General features: G+C 37.5%; 3 protein-coding genes across 16 annotated transcripts in view; 2 read left to right on the top strand and 1 right to left on the bottom strand.

The window, feature by feature from the left end:
- Window positions 1–2,410, bottom strand: part of LOC147374386 (uncharacterized) — a 36,008-nt gene extending 33,598 nt beyond the window's left edge. For 4 of the 12 annotated variants that reach the window (XR_015162710.1, XR_015162713.1, XR_015162707.1 and 1 more), the window contains exon 1: window positions 1,384–1,482. Coding sequence is in view for 2 of the 12 variants with exons in the window: in XM_086397032.1 (XP_086253158.1) it covers window positions 1,551–1,604; window positions 1,829–2,410 (636 nt within the window). In the remaining 10 variants the exon portion in view is untranslated. Of the gene's footprint in view, window positions 1–821; window positions 948–1,170; window positions 1,605–1,828 lie in introns of those variants that run through there. The other 8 variants (XR_015162711.1, XR_015162712.1, XR_015162706.1 and 5 more) reach the window with 3 other exon arrangements.
- Window positions 1–20,409, top strand: part of LHFPL3 (LHFPL tetraspan subfamily member 3) — a 696,681-nt gene that overhangs the window by 671,852 nt on the left and 4,420 nt on the right. The window lies entirely within an intron of this gene.
- KMT2E (lysine methyltransferase 2E (inactive)) overlaps window positions 2,084–20,409 on the top strand; it is a 91,208-nt gene continuing 72,882 nt past the window's right edge. For both annotated transcript variants that reach the window (XM_086396956.1, XM_086396957.1), the window contains exon 1: window positions 2,084–2,415. The gene's annotated coding sequence lies outside the window, so the exon portion shown is untranslated. The remainder of the gene's footprint in view (window positions 2,416–20,409) is intronic.

Raw genomic sequence — 20,409 nt, 5'->3', positions numbered from 1 at the left:
TCACGTCTAAATTAAAAAAAATTTATAGAATTTCACATTCTTGTGGGGTATACAGACAGGGAGAAAACGGGAAGAAAGTAAATACAGATAGAAGCAACAAGTTTGAAAAGGGCCCTCAAACTTCAGATGGTATACTCCTTGATTTCTTTTTAACTTTCAGGAAATTACAAGTGCTCCTGGGTATTTATCATCACACTTTTTACACTTGATTCCAAACTTAAGGATTATTTTGCTATTCGAATCTGAAAAACTTAAGTTCTCTCGGAAATTAATCGATATTCCTTGGCGCTGTGGCCCAGAAGCTAGACTCTTTACTCAGTCCAGTGGCCTTTCCCGACTCGTGGCTGATTCCAGCTCCCACATTAGGGATCTGCCACCTTACGTAAGTATACTTCGTAAGGAGAAAGGCAGATAAGAAAATAGGGCGACAAGCCTTTCCCTTCACAACAGCCGTCACATCCCCATCAGGAGCGTCCCTCGGGGGGCTTTCCCCAGCGAGCCGCAGCTGCTAAGCAGTATGGGGGAGGGGAAGCGCCCTCAGTCAACTCTTCCTCTTCAGGCCGCCGACGCCGACCGCACCACAGACTACTCCGCCCCAGCCCTTTCCCCTCCCCCGCCCCCGCCTGGGTCTGAGCCAAACCCCACAGGAATGCAGCCCGGTCACATGCGCTGCGGCGACGGTGGACGTGCCTCTCCCCCCGCGCCCCAAGGAGACCCAGCGCCATCTTGCCCTGACGCAGTTCCTAAAGTCACGGGAGAATTTGTTTCCTCGTCCGCGCCAGCGCCCCAAAGTTTCGCAGAGGCCGAGCCGGGGCCCTCACCTCGCGCAGGGACAGGAGAAATGGTCAAGGAAGAGCCTTTAGATTCCCCTCGCCACCGCTTGTGTTCGGAGTCGGCCGCGGCAGCAACGAACACCATCGTCACTTCTCCCTCTCGGCCTTTGCAACAGCCTCCCCCGACGGCTCTGGCCCCACCCGCTGCTGCAGCATGAGGTCACTGCTAGCCAATCAGGACGCGCTCGACCCAACACATCAGACACTGATTGGCTGCGTGGACCACCTCTGCCTCTCCCCACCCAGCTTACCGAGCGCTCCGGGTCGCTGTGGAGCAAGAAGACGGAAACCGCCATTTCGGGGAAAGACCCCGAAAACAAGAACCGCAATCACCGTGTCATTTTACTGGGGAAACCCTTTATTTTTTGGCCTACCCTTTTGTTCTTAGATAACCGTCTGTCTGACCCTCCCCCGTTTAGTCAACTGCCATCTAAAGGAATTCCCGATGCCCTCCCCGCACATTATCCCGCGGCGGGGAAATCGTTCCCCCGGGCCAAAGAAGTAGGAGGTAGCGACGGCAACTGCACCGACGGCAACGACAGCTTTTTACCCCGATACACGGTGGCAGGGAGGCGGCGCTGACGGTGGCTGTATTTTTCCAGCTGCTTCTCCCCCCGACCTCTTCCGTTTCTGGCTCCTCCATCGAGACGGCGCTGGACTCAACAGCTCCGCTTTTATCCGGTGCTCGGAGCCTGCGCACTGAAGCCGCCTCAGCCCCTAGTGGGCGTCGAGTGACACCCTAACCGAGTTCACCCCGCTCCGGAGGCCAGACTTGGGGGGGGGGGGGAGGGGAGGAGGAAAGAATAGGACAGAGGTGGTTTTGGGAGTGGGAGAAAGTGCTTGCGGGGAGAGAGGGGGGCTCTTTCCAAGGCCTACAATCGTTATCCTTCCACCCAGTAGTGTCGCGCCCAAGCTCACCGATATCCAGACTTAAGGGCTACTCAGGGAAAGGGGATAAAGAACCAATCCCATCAAATACCGAAACTTTCCCAAACCTTCGGTGAATTGTTGAATGCATCTGTTGTGAAATAGACGGAGATTCTGTTGACCGCTCTGCCTCCAGTTGGCTGTCTTCGAGCCTCCGTGGAGAGGCAACGGCGGGCGGCAGCCCATAAGCAAAATGGCGGCGGGCAGCTTCGTCCCCTCCCCCTCTGCCCCTGCGGAGCGGGGCGGGCGGGCCCCGTGCACTTGCCGCCGCCGCCGCCGCCGCCGCCGCCGCCGCGGCCGCCGCCGTCAGCCGCCATTTTCCCAGAGCGAGAGGCAGTGACACTGAGCGGGCGCAGGGGGCTGAGTCGGAGACGGTACCTGAGTTCGGGAGCGGCAAATAGAGGGGGTATAGACACTGTGAGCAGCCTCGCCGTAGCCTCTGCGTTCCTGTTGATTGTCTCTGTGCCCCCTCCCCTACTCCTCGTTTGCTGGCGAAGAGGCTGAGCGCTGCTGTTTGGGGAGGGGGTGTGTGGAGCCGGGTCCTGTGTCTGCAGTGGCTGCTGTCGGGGGATCGTCTGACCGCGGAGGTGTGGAGAGACTCCTTGGGGGTCGAGCAAATAACGGGGTTCGGGTGTCTGGTGTGTGAACATCACAGGTCAGTGCCTGACGTCTCCTTGGGAGTTCCTGGGGTTTGCTGGGTGGAGGGACGTGTGTTTCCAGGGGGAGGGGGCTTTCTCATCTTTATCCTTACGGTGTGGGGGAGTCGACGTCGACTCAGGTGTCTTGGCGGGGGCTAGACGTTGCTTGTTTGATTTGAATATATCCTTTTTCCTCCTTGTTCCTAGGAAGGGAGTATTATGGCGGGTTTTAGGGTTGGGGAAGGGGAAACTGGCAGTTAAACCCCCTTGAGAGTGGGAGTTAGGGAGGGGGCGCACTCGTCGCCGGCAGCGGGTTAGAGCCGCTTGGGTAAGGAGGTAGGTTTGTGACTGTTGTTAGTAGGGTTTGTGTCGAAGTGGTCCCAGGAGCTGCCAGCTCTCTCCCTTTCCTCTACCGCATCTTGTTCAGGTGCTGGGAACCCGTATAGGCCCCATTTTCTTCTGCTGCTTCCATTTGTCGCCTGGCAGTCTCTGGTTTAATTTTCTCGTAAATACGAAGGGGGTGGCAAGAACGCCTTGGGTATATCCCTTTGTGGGAGAACAAGTCAGCTCCTCATCCTCTCCGGGAGAGGGTAAACCCGCCCCTGAGGTGGTCACCCCAGCACCCAGCCGTCTCAGTCTGCCCCCCGCCCCCTCCCCGCTTGCATTATCGTCGCCCTTTACTGTAGCGGAGGCTTAGAAGCCACAATATGGCACATTTCAGGAAAGCTGAATTTGACCAAGGGATTGGCACAAACACTGTGGCAGCAGACACAGAAGAGAAACAAACGGTTCACTGTGCTAAACAGGGGAGGAGGAGAGAGCAAACAATCCGGAGGGCTCTCTTCCATCGGCCTTAGCTCCTTAGAGATGCATTCTTGCTGGACTGTGTTTTACGAACGATACAGTTTAAAGTCAAGGGGGAATCGCTAGAGTTAGCTTCAGAGAGAGCCCCGTTTTGCCCGTTTCTCCTCACCTTTTAGAGACGTGAATAACATAAGGTGTTAGGAGTTCTGGAGACCTTGGAGAGAATTAAGTGAAGTGCATTCAGCTCTAGGCTGGAGACATCAATACCTAATTGGAAAACAGTCAGTTTTTCCTTTAATGTCCTAGATGGCCAGTAAAAAGTGAAATTTCCCTCTTTTGTCCTTTACAGATTCTAAAAATGGCGGCCCCAGGCTGATGTTGTGGTAATCTAATCAGCTCGGGTCCTCCACACCCCTTGCAGTGCGTTTGTCTGCAGCATATTACAGGCTTATTATGTTTACATGAAGAGGCTGGGCCTTTTTTCACCTCCCCAAACCGTTTACAAAGATGTGTCGATTTTACTGCAAATTGCAAATGCTGTGTTTTAGTTGATTAGTTTTACGGGTTTTTCCTGAGAGGCAAGTAAAATGACACCACGTTTCAAAAACTAAAAAGCACTCAGGTGTTTTTATTAGAAATTTCAGCAGTGAGGTCAGGTGCTCTTACATATAAAAAAATTATTAGGGGGCAAATAATAGTTTTTGTTTGGTTTAATCCAAGCGTTTTTCGTTCAATAAGCTAAAGTAAATTAAAATATTTAGTAAGTGTGCAAGTACAGCCTATTTTGTAAGAATCGATGTTTTAATCTACAGTAGAACGTTTCTCATTCAACCTTTGACCAATTTTGTGAATTTTGGTTTTTGTACTCTTTCAAATTAATTTTTAGGGAGCTGTACAAACAAGCCTAAACCTGTTACTTCACTGGGTGTGGAGGTGCTTGTTCTTCTCACTATTAAATTTTGCATCCATTTTCCCCATATATTTAAGCGTTGCTTAGGAATTTTGTAAGTTGATTGTGTATTTGATAAAGTAGAGCTCTGTGCTTTGCTGCCCTGTAATTGTCTTATAACATATTGTCACAATTATGTAAGTAAAAAAGTAAAGCTCTAGCTCTTGATATTGTTCCTTGCCAAACATGTCCATTTATTTACTGGCTATGGGATGTGAAATTTAGTCTGTTTTAGTGGGACTTTAAATAAAAGTCATATCATAATAAGGCCTTGAATCTGGGCAGAAAATGAAATGATGTCACTTAACTTTACAAGTGTGAATGATTAGAATTCATCTGTCTAGTGGGAGGGTGATCTTTTTTGGCCTGAAGTAAGCAGTGAGATATGAGTGGGTCATTAATGGTATTTAATGACCATTCTGATTGTGGAGCAACTGGAAGATGAGTGCCTTTCAGTCCAGTACTACTTAAAGAGGTTGGAGAGTGTCCACTATCTAATGATTCTCTTATTCCATTGTAAATTCTGCTCTAAAATATTTAGAGTGGGATAAGAGATTTATGAAGCTTGTGTGAAGTAGACTGATAATTTCTAATTTACAAAATAGTAGAAATTACTAGCTTAGGGAGTTTCATCATGGAAGACCGAACACACTGCCTTGCTTAAAATCTTTGAAATGTTTTAAGATGAAATGTTGGTGGGTAGTGGGAGAGTTTGTGTAGGGATTTGGGGTCATTATTCATTTGTATTATGTTCTGAGTGAGCATTTCATTCAGATCCTCAACTGCTGTGTAAAGATTGCGCGTTTATAGACTTAGGTGATTAAGATCTGTGGGTTAAGATCAGAGGGTTGGTACTTTAAACTTATTACCTAATGTAGGAAATAAGTATACTCCTAGGAAAACTTGGTTTATGTAGTCATAGGAGGGAATGCTGTCTGTACCTGTGTTTTTGTTGATCTTGACCTTGATCAAGTCTAGACATATAAGGCATTTGGATTTATTTGGCTTCAAAGAAACAATACAGAGTTGGAGATTATGAGAAAAGATGCCTTCACTTGTATGAGCTTTCTTCATACTGGCCTATTTCATTGCTTTGGGGTTTGTTTCTTTTTGTTTTCTTTTGATATGTTTTTGGTCTCTATAAAATGAGTCTGGCTTTTTATTTGTTTGTATATTACCCTTTATAAAAAACATGGTTGTAGATGTTTGCTTTTGATTCTTGTGTACTCCAGTTGACTATGTGTATTTTGGATTGTTAAGGCAAATTTATTAAAAGGTGAGGCATGATTTTTGTTCACAGAGAGTTTTGAAACATTTGGCCCTTGGGGCAAAGCTAGTCAAATGGTCTTTGTTCTTAAGGTGGCCAAGTTTGAGGGATTAGTTGTTTATCTGTTTAAATGGATCTGTAGAAAATCATAACATAATTGGAGAGCAAGTTTTATTTTTAGAGACTATGTTTTGATCATGTTTCTTTTTTGTTGTCAGGATAAGTTATAGGATCCCTTTGATATCAATTTAAGTTTAGAACCTTTACAGGGCTTCTCATTTCTCTTCAACTCTTTAGGTCTCTCTGATAACTCTTTTACAATTTTGCCTAGTCTATTTCCCTCACAGCTTCCAGCCAGAGAATTTTTACCCTATATACCACAGTTAACCCTAGGAATTCTTGACTCCAAAAATGAAAAAGTGAGGCAAAAAGCCAATTAATAAGTTAGGAAAAACTCTTCTCAATACATACCATGGTGGTCTTAATGGAATTGTAATTTATTAAGTTGATTTCTAAGAATAGTATACCCTTTTTAATGCATCAAACTCCTAAAGAAGTGTATGGTTTTATTTTTTAAAGTGTATTATTCTAATAGCTCTTTTCTGGAAATTATTGCTGGGACATAAAATGTGTACTATCACTGTGTGTTTAAAGTATTGTATAAAATCACAGAACTTTGAAGAGCTATCAAAAAACTGCCTTAAAGAATAGTAGTATGGAATCTTAAGAAATGTTTATTTTTAAAAAATATTTTAATAATATATAATAGTGTCTGTATCCAAGGGAGTCATTCTTAGCAGATAGTAGGTGCTCATTTGTTTGTTCAGTTTAAAGCTTTTGTTTAAGTGAATATGTTTACATCTCACATATTCAGAGTGATCAGGGACATTCCTTGCATGTATTAGAATAAATGTTAAATATTTGTATTCTGCGAGACTTTTTAATATTGAGTATAACATTATTTTTATTTTGTGATAAAGTTTTTTGTGTTGATTGGCAGAGTAACAAGACAGATACTATTTGAGATATTGCTGTGTAAATTTTATTCAGTTTGTAGGCTGGGTTTAAAATTGGAGTGGATCCCCCCCCCCCTTTTTTTTTTGAACTGCCTCTTTTGTAATAATGTTGGGAGGAGCCTCATTTTTTCTTTAAAATATTTTTGTTACCTAACAATTTAATATGAAGAGCAGTATTTGTGGTTCAAAACTATAAAGAAGGTAGTCAGTCTTGTATTTCTCTTGTATTTCTTTTGATTTGAAATGAATTCTTGTGGACGGCTTATAAGTCAAATTTTATTTAAACTGGAAAGCCGTATTTTATTGTTAGGTAAAATGTACACCCTTATCAGATGTCATTGGGTTATTTACCAGAATTGTTTAAGCTTTTGGGGGTATTGAATATTTTCCATGCAACAGGTCAATCACAGAATTTGTTTTTGATGTGTTGCATTAAGATGTCATCAAAACAGGCATTATGCCTTTTAATGAATAAATAATTGATTTATAATTTAGTGGATAAATAATTACACATCCATAATTTTAAATTAAAATGTTTGTTTTTGCGTTTTAAAACTATCTCAAATGTGAAATCTGGGTTTAACATGAGAAGCAAAATAAGTACAGCTTTCTTTATTTATTTATACAACTGGAGAAGATTATAATTTTCTAGCAACTCTTAGATTGCTCAATTTAGAGCTAATCCAAACAAACAAACATTTTTGGTTCTGAGGCTTATTATTGAGAAAGATAATATTGAGTAATCATACCTGTGTTATAACCAACATGGGTGCAGCATTTAAGGTCTGAGCCTGTGGCAGAAGCTAAATATATAATAAAACAGTGAGATTGAGTTAGTTTTGGATTGTGGTATTTATAATTTCAAGTTTACATAGTTATCTAACATTTTATCTGAGACCAGAAATTAAAAAAAAAAAAAAAAAAAACTTAAAGATTTATGTTGACTTTTATTCTCAAAAGATATTTAAAATGTAATTTTTATTTAAAGGCTTAAATAGAATTTACTATGATAAATTAATTTAAATAATTTAAACTTTAGGGTTAAATAAGGTTAATAATATGTTTTCCATTTTTCTTACTGTTTGGTCTGTCAGGAGACTTATATGAGAAAGATACACCCTTCTAATTTTTTTTTTCCCCCCACAGATTAATGAGGTGATAGTTTCTATTTTTGATTTTACAGAGAGATTTTTTGTATTCCTCATATTTTGTATGTCACTTAAAGAGAGACAACTTTCTAGAATTTGAAAGCTCATTTCATCTTTAATCATGTGACAAAAGACTCTCTTGATGTGAGAGATTTGAATGGTTAGGACTTTACTTCAGTAGCCATAAATTGATGGAGTTGGGGGCAAGTCTGAGGTTAGTCTGATACATAGTAACTCTTCTTGAGAAAGTGAGTTTGAAAGTAAGATTGTTTCTTTTGGAATTGTTTGCATTTCTCCTTAAATGAAGTTGCATAATTGGTTGAATTTGACAGGGCCTTATTACATCTTGGCTTTAAACTTCCACCTAAACACTATTTTTGAAGCACAGACAAAAGATTAATTTGAGTAGCTACTGTTTCCCTTGTTCCATTTATTTCTACTTCTCAAAAGCTTACTGTTTTAGGATTTGTTTGGATGTAAGGAACAGAAATCAGCTCCAGCTAGCTGAAGTAAACGATTTGTTATAAGGCTGTAGGGAAATCTCACAGAACTTATTTGAAGAAAGTGCATTTGGGCCTCACAAGAATTGGCAAGGTGTCAGAGAGCCAGTATTCTCCATCTTGATCCCTCTAATTAGCTGTGACCGGTAAAGGAGATGGTAGTGGTTTGAGTTTTTATGGTGTGTGTGTAGGGGGTAGGGTGGGGAATAGTTTCCTTGGATGGAGGGCAAGAGAAAAACACCTCTAATTCATCTGAAAATAACTGCCTTTCCCCCAGATACCCAGATGTATCTGGGAAGATTTCTAAAACTAAATATTATCAAACTGATGATTTTGTTTCTTAATTTAAAAATGCTATATTGCATGTAAATAAATATGTATGTGTATGTTGACCAATTTCCCCAGAAAAACCAGGGTTTTCATTTTTGTTTTAATTTGTAATAATGTCAAACTTACAGGCAACAGGCAGGTTACATGAATGGTACGAAACTTGCCCTTATATCTTTCATCCAGATCCCCTGATTTTTAACATTTTTTTCACTATATACTATATTGTTTTCTCTGAAAGTTTTTTAAACATTTGAGAGTATATTGTATACATTGTGCCCTGTTAGAGCCCTTAATACTTAAGTATGCATTTCGTAAGAACAAGCATCCCTTCTTAGGTAACCAGAGTGTTAAATTCAGGAAAATTAGCAGAGATGTAATACTTTTATCTAGCTTTTTGGCCATATTCCATTTTCATCAATAGTCCCAATTATGCTCTTTATTAGTATTTTTTTTTTTTCTGATACAATAGCCAATCCAGGATCATAGATTGCATTTAGTTCTTAGATCTCTTTAGACTCCAATAATTTGGAAGAGTTCCTCAGTTTTTATTTTGTCATGATATTGGCAGGCTAGTTATTTATCCAGTTCCCCTCAATTTGGGTTTATCTAAGGATTCTTCATAATTAAATTCAGATTTTGCATTTTTGGCTGGAATACTGGATAAGTAATAAGTGTTGTGTTTGTTTTTATTATCTGGAGGTACTTGATATTTGTTTGCCCACTACTAGTATGTTCATTTTGATTGCTTGCTAAGGTATTGAGTAGTTTCTCCATTTTATAGTAAATTGTTTCTCATTTTGCCATTATTAAGTAATTTGTAAAGAGATATTTTGAGATTGTATAAATATTCTGTTCCTCATCAGACTTTCCTCTCCTAGATTTAGCATCTATTGATGATTCTTGCTTGAGTAAGTTTTTACTCTGGTGACTGCACATTTAAGTGCAGTGCAGTTTTTACTCTGGTGACTGCACAAGGTTTTTAGTTTGTGGTTTGTTTCAAGGTAATTGGCATTATGGGAGTTTTCCTTTTTGGTTTTTCTGTAATGCATATAATTTGCTTTCATAATCACAGCAATAAATTAATTTTAAGGAAGAAAAGTATAGGTAATTTTGATAGTATTGACAGATTCCTGCACAGTTTTCCATACAAATGGGATTTAAAATAGTTTCTCGAATCTGGTCTAATTTTAAATTCAGAACATAAAAATTAAGTACTTAGATTGGTAGTTTTTTGTTTTTTTTTTTTAATGGTGTAGTTCCATGTCATTGTTTAATTTTTAGAGTTATTGTTATATGAACCTTGAGTTACAGTTTATGATTTGCTCCTAATGCTAGCAATTTGATTTCTAAGGCAAGGCTGAAAATACTTATTTTAATTGTGCTGTTTCTTTTCCTCCATTTAAAAATTCTTCCTTTGTGTAATTTTTTACAAGTAAAGTATTTTTTTTCTGAAAACATTGAGACAGGTTCTTCTTTTACATATATACATGCCAGTACTTTTTAAAAAGGCATTGGTAAGATAGTAATACAGGGGAGCATCAAACATCTACAACTCTTAGGACGAAGCAGTGTATGATCTTTGGAACCTTGTAGTGAAAGAAATATGTACTCCTCAAAAAGTTCAGAAGGACAAGAGAGGGACAAGAAACAGAAAAAACACACATTTATACTTTGATTACATTTTGATGACACTTTTATCAACTTGGCATATTTCCTTTCAGTGATAGCAAAATCTTGGTAATGAATTTGGATGATAATTTGAATGTTATACTGATTCAGGTCCTGGATAACATATTGAATGAAAATTATTAATTTCTTTGGAAATTTTCAGAGAGATTATGAGAAGGAAAGTGTTGTAAACATTTGCAGAGTGGGGATTTAATTCTATAAAACTTAAAATTCCCTTCTGAGAAAATTAAGATGATCATATTTCAGAATAGTGAGAATTAGTAAAATGATACAGTGGATTTGAAGCATTTTAGAGGTACTTTGTTGATTTAAAACTTATTTGAGTCAATTGTATACAACTGCATTAAGAGAAAGTTTATTTGTAGCATCACCAAATCTTATCCTATTTTTAAAAAAGTATAGAGTGAAAAGGTGCAAAAACAAGTCCCATGATGAATTAGATTTTCTTTTAGGCCCAAATCCCCATTGTAGACATGTAAAATATCACCATGTTGACTGAAGTTAAGAATCTAGAGTTAGAATTAATGTGTGAGATCTTTTCTTTAAATAATCTTACTGTGGCTCAGGGCCCACATGTATAATTTACATGGAGTGCTTATTGTATTGTGCTTATATTAGTTAGATATTACATGAATCAGATAAGTGAATGTGAAGAGAGAACTGTTTAGACGAAACCTTAGTTAAATGCTTTGGAAAACTTAATAAAGGCAAATTAATTGCTGAAGAAAATCGTCAAGTTAGGTATTGGTAAGACAAAAGATTATGGGGAAAAATAATACAAATCTAGAAGAAAGTCTCACATTGCTCCATTTCTTACCTTGGAATAATCTAAAACCAAAAACCATGGATAATGCATTATAGATACGGTTTATGCAATAATGAGAACCCAGGATTCAAATTATAAGAGCCATATTCAAAAAATACTTTGGCTTGACACAAAAATAATGATGAACGATAGCCTAAATTAAAAATACAGGTTTATATTATATATTTGTATATAGTCTTCCATTATTCTCTATGTTAAATGATGGACTTTGAACTCATGAATTTCTAGTCCCTGGATTTCCCTGGTAGCTCAGCTGGTAAAGAATCTGCCTGCAATGCAGGAGATCTGGTTCGATTCCTGGATAGGGAAGATCCCCTGGAGAAGGGATAGGCTACACACTCCAGTGTTCTGTGGCTTCCCTGGTGGCTCGCTTGGTAAAGAGTCTGCCTGTTGTGTGCGAGACCTGGGGTTGGGAAGTCCCCTTGAAGGAGGGCATGGCAACCCACTCCAGAATTCTTGCCTGGAGAATCACCATGGACAGAGGAGCTGGCGAACTGCAGTTCATGGGGTTGCAGAGTTAGACATGACTTGAGCAACTAATTAAGCGCAGCACACTTTTTTATATATAAATCTATATTTCTCTATATTTAATCCAAAAGAGGATGGATCTTACAGTGTTCTGTAACTTTATTTTTTTACTTAGTATCTTGGAGATCTAAAAATATTCTTTCAGAATTAGACCCTGGTTTGTCCAGTGGGGTTTATAGGACCCTTCCTAAATGAAATGACAGATTCTGGAATTTAACAGATACACTAACATGTTAAGGTCCAAGAAACCTTGTTATCTTGAGAGATTTAAATTTTACTTTTTTTTTTTTTTAAGGACCTTTCTATCTCTGATAATATTATAAACTAGATTCATTTAACGGCAAAGAATTGAATGCCCTCTGTATGGAAGTATCATGGTAGCTACTAAGTTTGGCTTGCTGATCTTGTACATATTTCCTATGGAAAGTAACTGATGATTGTGTTGGCTAATGTCCGTGGGATCAGTTTGTGTGGTTTTCAAATTTCAGCCTGTGTGATATTTAATCTAGAGTGATGGAGATTTTAAAAGACGTTCTGCTTTTATATATAGCCTAAACTATAACTTAAAAGAAGCTTCTTATGTACTAAAGTAAGTGGTTCATTATGGATTTGGGGAAAAATATTTCTAGTTCAGTCCTCAACTTTACATAGTAATTTCTTTCTCCATGTTCAAATGACTTTTATAAGAGTGGCTGATCAGCTCAGTACATGTGGATTACTTTTGATTTATATGTACTTTTCCATAAAAATCTTTACAGTGAAATTTGAAAGTAAAAGTGGACGTAGCCTGTCTTTTAGCATATAATACTAGTCACTGTAGCACTCATATCTACCAGCTTTGTTCTTGATTTTTTTTTCTCTTTACTGTAAAATTTCTCAGTGAGTATATGCCTCTAAAAGCTTTCCTGATAGAGATTTAGATCTGTTAGTGTCATGATTCATTTTTGAGGGTGAAATGCATTGCCTTTTCTCTTGAGCTTCAACTGTCTAGTTGTAATACTCTAGTCTTCCATTTCTAGATTTTGTTTTTATATTAAAGTATGAAGAGGAAGTTGATCTTTGAATACTGTAAGCTCTGGAATCAAAAGACTGGGAAAAATTCCATAAAAGTAAACAGTTTAAACATGGAAAGTATTTTCCCTTTTTTTATTCATTCTCTCGCTGACTTTGTTGGTTGTTAAATACTTAGAAGGTAAGGTACTCTTTTTTTAAAAAAATGCACTTATTTGGCCGCATCGGGTCTTAGTTGTGGCATGGGGTCTTTCATTGTGGCAGGCAGGTGCTCTCTTGTTATGGAGCTCGGTTTCAATATTTGCTGCATGTGGGCTTAGTTGCCCGTGGCATGTGGGATCTTATTTCCCCGATGAGGGATCAAACCCAAGTCCCCTACATTGGAAGGCAGATTCTTAACCACTGGACTACCAGATAAGTCCCCAAAGTACTCTTACTTTATACTTAAGATTTTGATAGTAAATTATTTTAAACTGTTTCACCATGTATTTATTTTCTTTGACCATTTATTTTTATCAATTTGATGTTAAAAAAAATTTTTTTTAACTTATTTTTTGCTGCACTGGTTCTTCATTGTTGCATGTAGGCTTTCTCTAGTTGGAGCAAGTGGGGGCTACTCTGTTGCAATGAGTGGGCTTCTCATAGCAGTGGCTTCTCATTGCAGAGCATGGGTGCCAGGGCATGCGGGCATCAGTAGTTGTAGCACATGGGTTTAGTTGCTCCGCAGCATGTGGAATCTTCCCAGACCAGGGATTAAACACCTGTCTCCTGCATTGGTAGTCAGATTCTTGGCCACTGGACCCCCAGGTAGTCCCATCATTTGTTCCTTCATGTGTTTTTTCACCATTTGAGTGACCTTGATACTCAATAGAATTTTGACTGGAATTAATTAAATTATCGTTGAGTTGGAAAATATAAACTTGATGGCTTTAATTCTAAGAGGCACAACACTAATGTCCATAAATGAGTATCTACAGTGTATTTATGTATCTTATTTTCTCTGTGCAGCAACTCTGCAATATAGATCTTTCACCCATTTTTCATGAGAGACGTAGAGAGACTGAGGGTCACAGAGCTAAAGAGTGATCAAGAATTTTAAGTCATTTGAAAATCATCATAGCTTTCCATTAATCCTTAAAGAAGACTAGTTCTTGACAAGGTAATGAGAATATACAAATTATTAATCCAAGGCAGTTACTTGACAAAACTACTCTTAAGATACCATTGATTAAATTAGATTGTCATAACTCATTTCAGGTGTCTCAAGGGCAATTTAATTTTATACACTACTTATTCCCCAGTACATCGAATAGTATTGAGAAAGTATATATGCTCAATAAGTATGTTGAATGAATGAATTTGCATTTATATTTATTATGTTTTGAAGTAACAGAATAGTTGCCATGATGTGGAGAGGGGGAATGCTTAACACTCAAGATTTCTTCTATTGTTTGGAGACAAAGTACTAAAATCGATGGTGATAAGCTGTAAGGGTTGTTGATTGTTGGAAATTATTCAGATGACAATGATTGGTGGAGGTGGGCATGAAAATTGAGAAAGAGTGAATCTGAAATACTGGGGAGACACAAAAGACTGGGTGACTAAAATGACTAGAGAAAAGAAGGATTAAAAATAGAACTGGGAGAATAGAATACTAATAAAAATAATGGAATGGAAGAAGATAATGTGAAAAGATTCTGTTGGAAAGTTTGGTTTTTGCAGTGATGGCAGGTATTTGAATTAATATACAACCTGTAAATGGCTAGGAATAGGGAATCAGAAATGAATGGTTAAATCCAAGATTGGAGACTAATAATGGGGAATATTGAGGACAACCACAGTTTCGAGTAGTAAAGAAAAAAGCAATTAAAAAAACAAAAACAAAAAATGTTTCCAGATGGAAATCAATCACTAACATTCTTCAATGGCAGATTTTTTGTTTGTTTTTAAGATATGTTTATCTAAAGGGGGAGGAAGGGATTAAATGTGTTAAAGTGTGGTTTAAACAAGAATAACTTAGGTGGGACTTCCCTGGTGGCTCAGTGGATAAGAATCTGCCTTCCAAGGCAGGAGACAGGTTTGATCCCTGGTCCAGGAAGCTCTCACATGTCTAGGAGCAAGTAAGCCTGAGTGCCACAACTGCTAAGCCTTTACTCTAGAGCCCGGGAGCTGCAGCTGCTGAGCCCATGTGCTGCAACTACTGAAGCCTGAGTGCCCTAGAGCCCATGCTCCCAAACAAGAGAACCCATCGCGGTGAGAAGCCAGCATGCATAACTAGACAAGAGCCCGCGCAGCAACAAAGACCCAGCACAGCCAAAAACTTAAAAATAATTTTTTTTTTTTAAAGAAAGAATAGCTTAGATGATGTCTTAGCCACTTTGTTCTAAGCTTTGAGAGCTAGATCCCTCTCTCAGATATAAATATCTCAGTTCTTGCTATAGAGTGAAGTAGATAATCTGTATATCTAACACTTAAAAGTGTGTCAGAATATAAACCAGTGGTTAAAAAATGTAAGTAATATATTCTTTGGGAAGTTAAGAAGGGAAGAGATTAGTGTGTAAGAGACCTTATAGCTGTAACAGTTTTTTGAGTTAACCTAGTCACATTATTGTTTACAGATAAGGAAAACAGTGATCAGGAGGTTGATCTGCTGACAAACTTAAAGCTAGGTTGTGGCAGAGATGTCAAAGTTGGGAAGTTGAGACTTCAAGGAAGCGTTGGTACTTAAAGGATCCTGGAAGGTTTAATAATATTTTTATTATTGGGTGGGATTGATATAAATACAGGGAAATGAAGAAGAATGAGCAAGGCTATGGCAACAATCACAAAAAGACTGGCATAATCAGTGGATTTATATATTGGAATATTAGAATGGAACAAGGTAACCTGATAATGCCAAGATTAGGAACCAGTTATTACTGTGAGCTATTAGGCTTTTTTTTAAATGCTTTTTTAAAGAGGGCAAAATTAGGGAACTAGAGTGGGCTTTGAAGTATATTCAGTATTTAAGCAAGTGTTCTAAAATAGAGCACTGAAGCAGATCCTTTATATATATATATATATTTTAAGATCACATCCAGACCTACTTAATCAGAATCTCTGGGGTGAGGCCTACAAATCTGTTATTTTCAACTCCTAACTCCATGTGTATGAAAAGGGGCACTTTGTGGATATATGTTTGAGAATCACTGATTTTATTAAAGGTCAAGTCAGAATAAGAGCAACTACTTAGAAAGTTATTCTGCTAGCCTAGTCTAATAGAGTAAAATGTAGACAGTAGGATCAGAAAGATTTGTTCAAATCCTGTTAATTTTATTTGATGCACATTGTTTTTATATAGGGAAATGAGAGGATTCAATTCTCAGTCTAAAAGAAATGACTGAAAATAGTGATAGAAGGAATACTTAGTTCATCATGAAGAGTGAGAACATTGTTTTGCTTGAGAGTAGGATAAAGAATGAGAGAATAAAATTATTGCGAACTTTTTTTCAGTCAAAACTATGCCCTTTCCTGATGACATACTTTTTGTAGGCTAAAAAAGCGAGAATGAACTTGCTTGATAGTCTGTATAGGTTGAGAGACTAAAGATAAATGCAGGATTTGTATTATTTTGATTTTTAGTTGTTATACCTTAATACTACTTTTTTTATGACTGCTTTTGTTTTTTGCCTTTGGATAAGAGAATTCACCAATGAAATATGTTTTTCATGTCACATTTTGAGTTAGTATTTCCTTTTAGCTAATGATTTTCAAACTATTCTCCAGGAATTCTTAGGTTTTTAATGAAACTTAACTGGTAAGTGGGAGGATGTGCAGGCAGGGACATTTCCCTGCCACTCTATTTAACCACAGACTTAGCAAATAATGAAGTAAAAATGTTTGCTGTGCCCATTAGCAAGTATCATTAATCACTGTGGCCACTTCCCATTTGTATGTGGCTGTAGCCTCCTTGACACAACACTTGAAGTTGACACTGGCAATCATTGGGAAAAGCATAGGAGATTAAAACTGTCTTTTATCCTAGAATAAAAATAGATGATTAGATTTTTGTGTAAGGTTTTATTTATTTGCAGGAAAGTTTCTATCAGTACTCAAAAATCGAAGGTCACAATTTTATTTTATTTTATTTTTTTTTTTTGAAGGTCACAATTTTAATGTCACTTCAAAATTTTTAAATTTTGAGGTGATTGTAGATTCACATGCAGTTGTAAGAAACAATAGAAATTCGGTGTGTCTTTTCCCTGGTTTCCCTCAGTAGTAACCTCTTGCAAAACTGTATATAGTAAGGTATGAGCACCATATTGACATTGATTCACACATTATGTTCAGATATCCCATTTTACTTGTCCTTGTGTGTGTGTATAAGGTTCTTTTCATTTTTATCACAGGTACATTCCTATCTCCACCACCACAGTTAAGACGTTTTATCACTGCAAGGATCCCTGGTGTTACTCTCTCAGAATTAATGCCACACTAGTCTGTTCTCCATTTCTATAATTTGTCATTCAAGAATGTTAGATAAATGAAATTATACAGTATGTGTGACATTTTGGGGATTGACTTTTTTTTTTAAATCACAGTTTCTTTGAGATTCATCCAAGTTGTTGCATGTATCTGTAGTCCATTCCTTTATATTGCTAAGTAGTGTTAATGTTATTTTCCCATTTTGTAGCTACCACATAGAACATGCAGCTTCAGACTTTTCCTTTTAAATCTACAGAACGTATTGTCTCTCATTTTCTTTCGTTTGCTTCCCTGTTTTCTTTTATTATCTCAATCCCCAGCTCTGTTAGGACTATTGGGCGCACAGTTTTAAAACTACTGTTGTAAATAACAGTGTTTTTTTTCTAACTTAAGGAAGGTTTAGAACCCATTGAAAGCATGTGGTAATGAGTATAGTATTCATTACTTTTGTACATAAAAATAAGATATTAAGAAATTGGGAAGATGTGATTCTTAAATTTGAAGATTTATTTTTCTTTTGTGTTTGTATATCAAGCAGTGCATTCTAAAGTCATGGGCCACATGGCAAGTAGAAAGTGGGATTAGGTAACAGTTTAGAATGAAATACTTTTGTTACTTACTTACTGGAGTATGAACAAAGACTAAACTCATTCTGAGAATAGTTTGTGTGTGTGTAGGAAACAGAAGCTGTACATTTATACCTGGAGATTAACCAGATGCTAATCACTGAATTGCATAAAGGCTAAATTTTACTAGATTTTACATTAGAGTTTAGCGATATCCAACACTTTAAGGAATGATGAACACTTTTAAAGTAATAGCATGCATTAAAAAAACTGGGTAGTATTGAAATTATTTTAATTCAAGGTTGTTTTAGGGTGGTAATAGAGGAGTATACCAGTAGTTCGACAGGTTGAAGAACTGGTGTTTAGAATAGCTTCTCCAGACCTTGTTAGAAAGAGTGGTACCCCAGACAGTTCAGTATATCATATTCACTATCAACATTTCTCATCATTATAGTATATTTGTTACATTCTGTGAACCAACATTGGCACATCATTAACAACCAAAATTTACATTAGGGCTCACTCTTTGTATTCATGTTGCTGTGTTTTTTTTGTTTTTTTTTTGAGCTCTTTGAATCTCTAGTGAGCTAAAGATAAGGTAAACTGGGTTGCAAGGTGAGCTATCGTGGAGTACTGCCAAATAGCTGATTTGAAAAAGTGCCTCGTTCTTAACTATAGGGATGGTCTGGTGCTTGTTGGGAAGTATCATGAGGGCTGGTATTGGCTTATTCTTTAAAGAATTTAATCTTATTAAAGCCAATCTTGTTTTGACAAAAATTTTGTACAAAGGATTTCAAGGGCCAGATGACTTAGTTATTTTAACCATTAGGCTGTACAGGTTTTTATTTTAAGAAAATAATTGAAACAGTATGTTTAGAGTTTGTAATAAAGAGGTTTGGCTGTTGGCTTTTTAAGTGCAAGTACTTCTGTCACATTCTCTAAATTTGCAGTTTGTTACCAGAAGCATCCTTTCTCCTTTACTGACAAAAATGGACTCTAGAATAGATCAGAAATTCTTAATAAAAAATTCTTTAATTGACTTTTGTATAATAGCTGAGAATTGTTCTACAATATATTTTTTTAAATTATCATCATGGTTTATTATAAGATTCTGAATATAGTTCCCTGTGCTATACAGTAGGACCCTGTTGTTTATTTTATGTACAGTAAGTTGTATCTGCTAATCCCAAACTCCGAATTTATTCCTTTCCCATCTCCCCTAAATTTATGTCTGTGAGTCTGTTCCTGTTTTGTAAATAAGGTCATTTGTATCATATTTTAGCTTCCACATATGCCATATGGTCCAATACTCATCTTCTAAAGACTTTCCCTAAATATTTAATTCCTAGAAATATTATCTGGTAATCATAGCATATACTTAACTGAATGCCACACAGAATCCTTGAAACAATTCAGAAATATGTTCTGTGATTATTTCTATTTTCAGATGAGAAGCTAATGCTTCAAGAGAATAAGTAACCATTATTAATAAGTGGCAGAATATGAAAACTAAAGCATTGCTAATTTGATACTGAATTTAGTACTAAAATATATAGTGAAACTCTGTGGAACTCTCAAATAGAAACAGAAACTGTGCTTTTTGAACACTGAATTTTATATATAGGTTTCCATTTTTCAAGTAGGCCCATCTGCATTAATCCTGACTACCAGAAGAAAGATTTTTCTAAATGAAGAGTTTATTTGCGCCAAAACTATCATAGTGCAAGTTGAATTGATGAAATTTTTTATCTCTAGGAACAAAATTGTTATCAAAGGAGACAAGTTAAAATTCAACTGGTTAGATAGGTGGTCTTTGCTTAATATAGTTTTGTATAAGGAAATGAGTATACTTAGGTATTCATTGTTGCTGTTTAGTGACTAAGTCATGTCCGACTCTTTGTGACCCCAAAGAGACTGTATAGCCCACCCTCTCCTCTCTCCATTCTTCCCAGGCATGGATACTGGAGCAGGTTGCAGGCGGATTCTTTTCCACTGAGGCACCAGGAGTAATCTCAGATTTGGATCCTGGTTTCCTTAACTTTTGGGTTGCTTTCAACCCACTAGCAAGGCATGTGTTTGCTCCTGAAAATAATAGGCAGTTTGAATATTTTCATCCTTCTTGTGTATGCTTTGTACTGTCACTGAAATACTCTTTTTAACACAAATTTTAGGCTTTGAGCCTGTGTTTGTTTACTAATATTTCATAGTGTTTTAATGCATTGTTGTGGGATAGGTGTAAGTTTATGAAGTAGATGAGGTTCGTGGAGGGGGAGGGAAGCTAAGTAGATTTTGTTAACTGTTATTTAATGAGCCAGAATAAATGTATAGTCCGGATGTTCTTCAGTGAAACACTTAAGTAGTTATTTAATTTCTCTTCTTCTTGAGAGAGGCAGTTGTCAGTGCCTCTCCCTCTACCTGTAAATTCTAGGTTATTTATTTTACCAGTCACCTGGGAAATTTTAATTTCAGGGAAACTAGTGTGTAGGTTCTAGGGTCACACCATTAGGGTTCAAAATTGATTCTTCTAATTTATTATCTGTGGAACTTTGGATAAGTTCAGCGTCTCTGCCTTATCTGTAAAATGGGGATAATTAATGTACCTATGCCATAGGCTCATTGTGAGGATTAAGCATTGAAAGCACTCAGTATTTATCATCGTTTGTATCATTATATCATTATTATAACCTGTTTTCAGGGCATATGAGTGCTCGTGGAGCACTGTACTGATACATTAACCCAGTTGGAGAAATATATAATTGATTCTATTTTTTTTTTTTGTAGGTTTTTAGAATCTGATATGTATCTGTCATTTTGATTATCAGAAATTATCTGTTAATGTACTTAAGACTAAAATTTAAACTCTAAGGTCATCAGCCTAACCTACTTCCATTTATAGTTGAAGCCCACAATAGT

The sequence above is a fragment of the Bos grunniens genome, chromosome 4, assembly GCF_055505025.1.
Source record: "Bos grunniens cultivar Pamir isolate PY7600 chromosome 4, Bosgru_T2T1.0, whole genome shotgun sequence".
NCBI lineage: Eukaryota > Metazoa > Chordata > Mammalia > Artiodactyla > Bovidae > Bos > Bos grunniens.
This window is presented reverse-complemented; position numbering and strand designations above follow the sequence as displayed.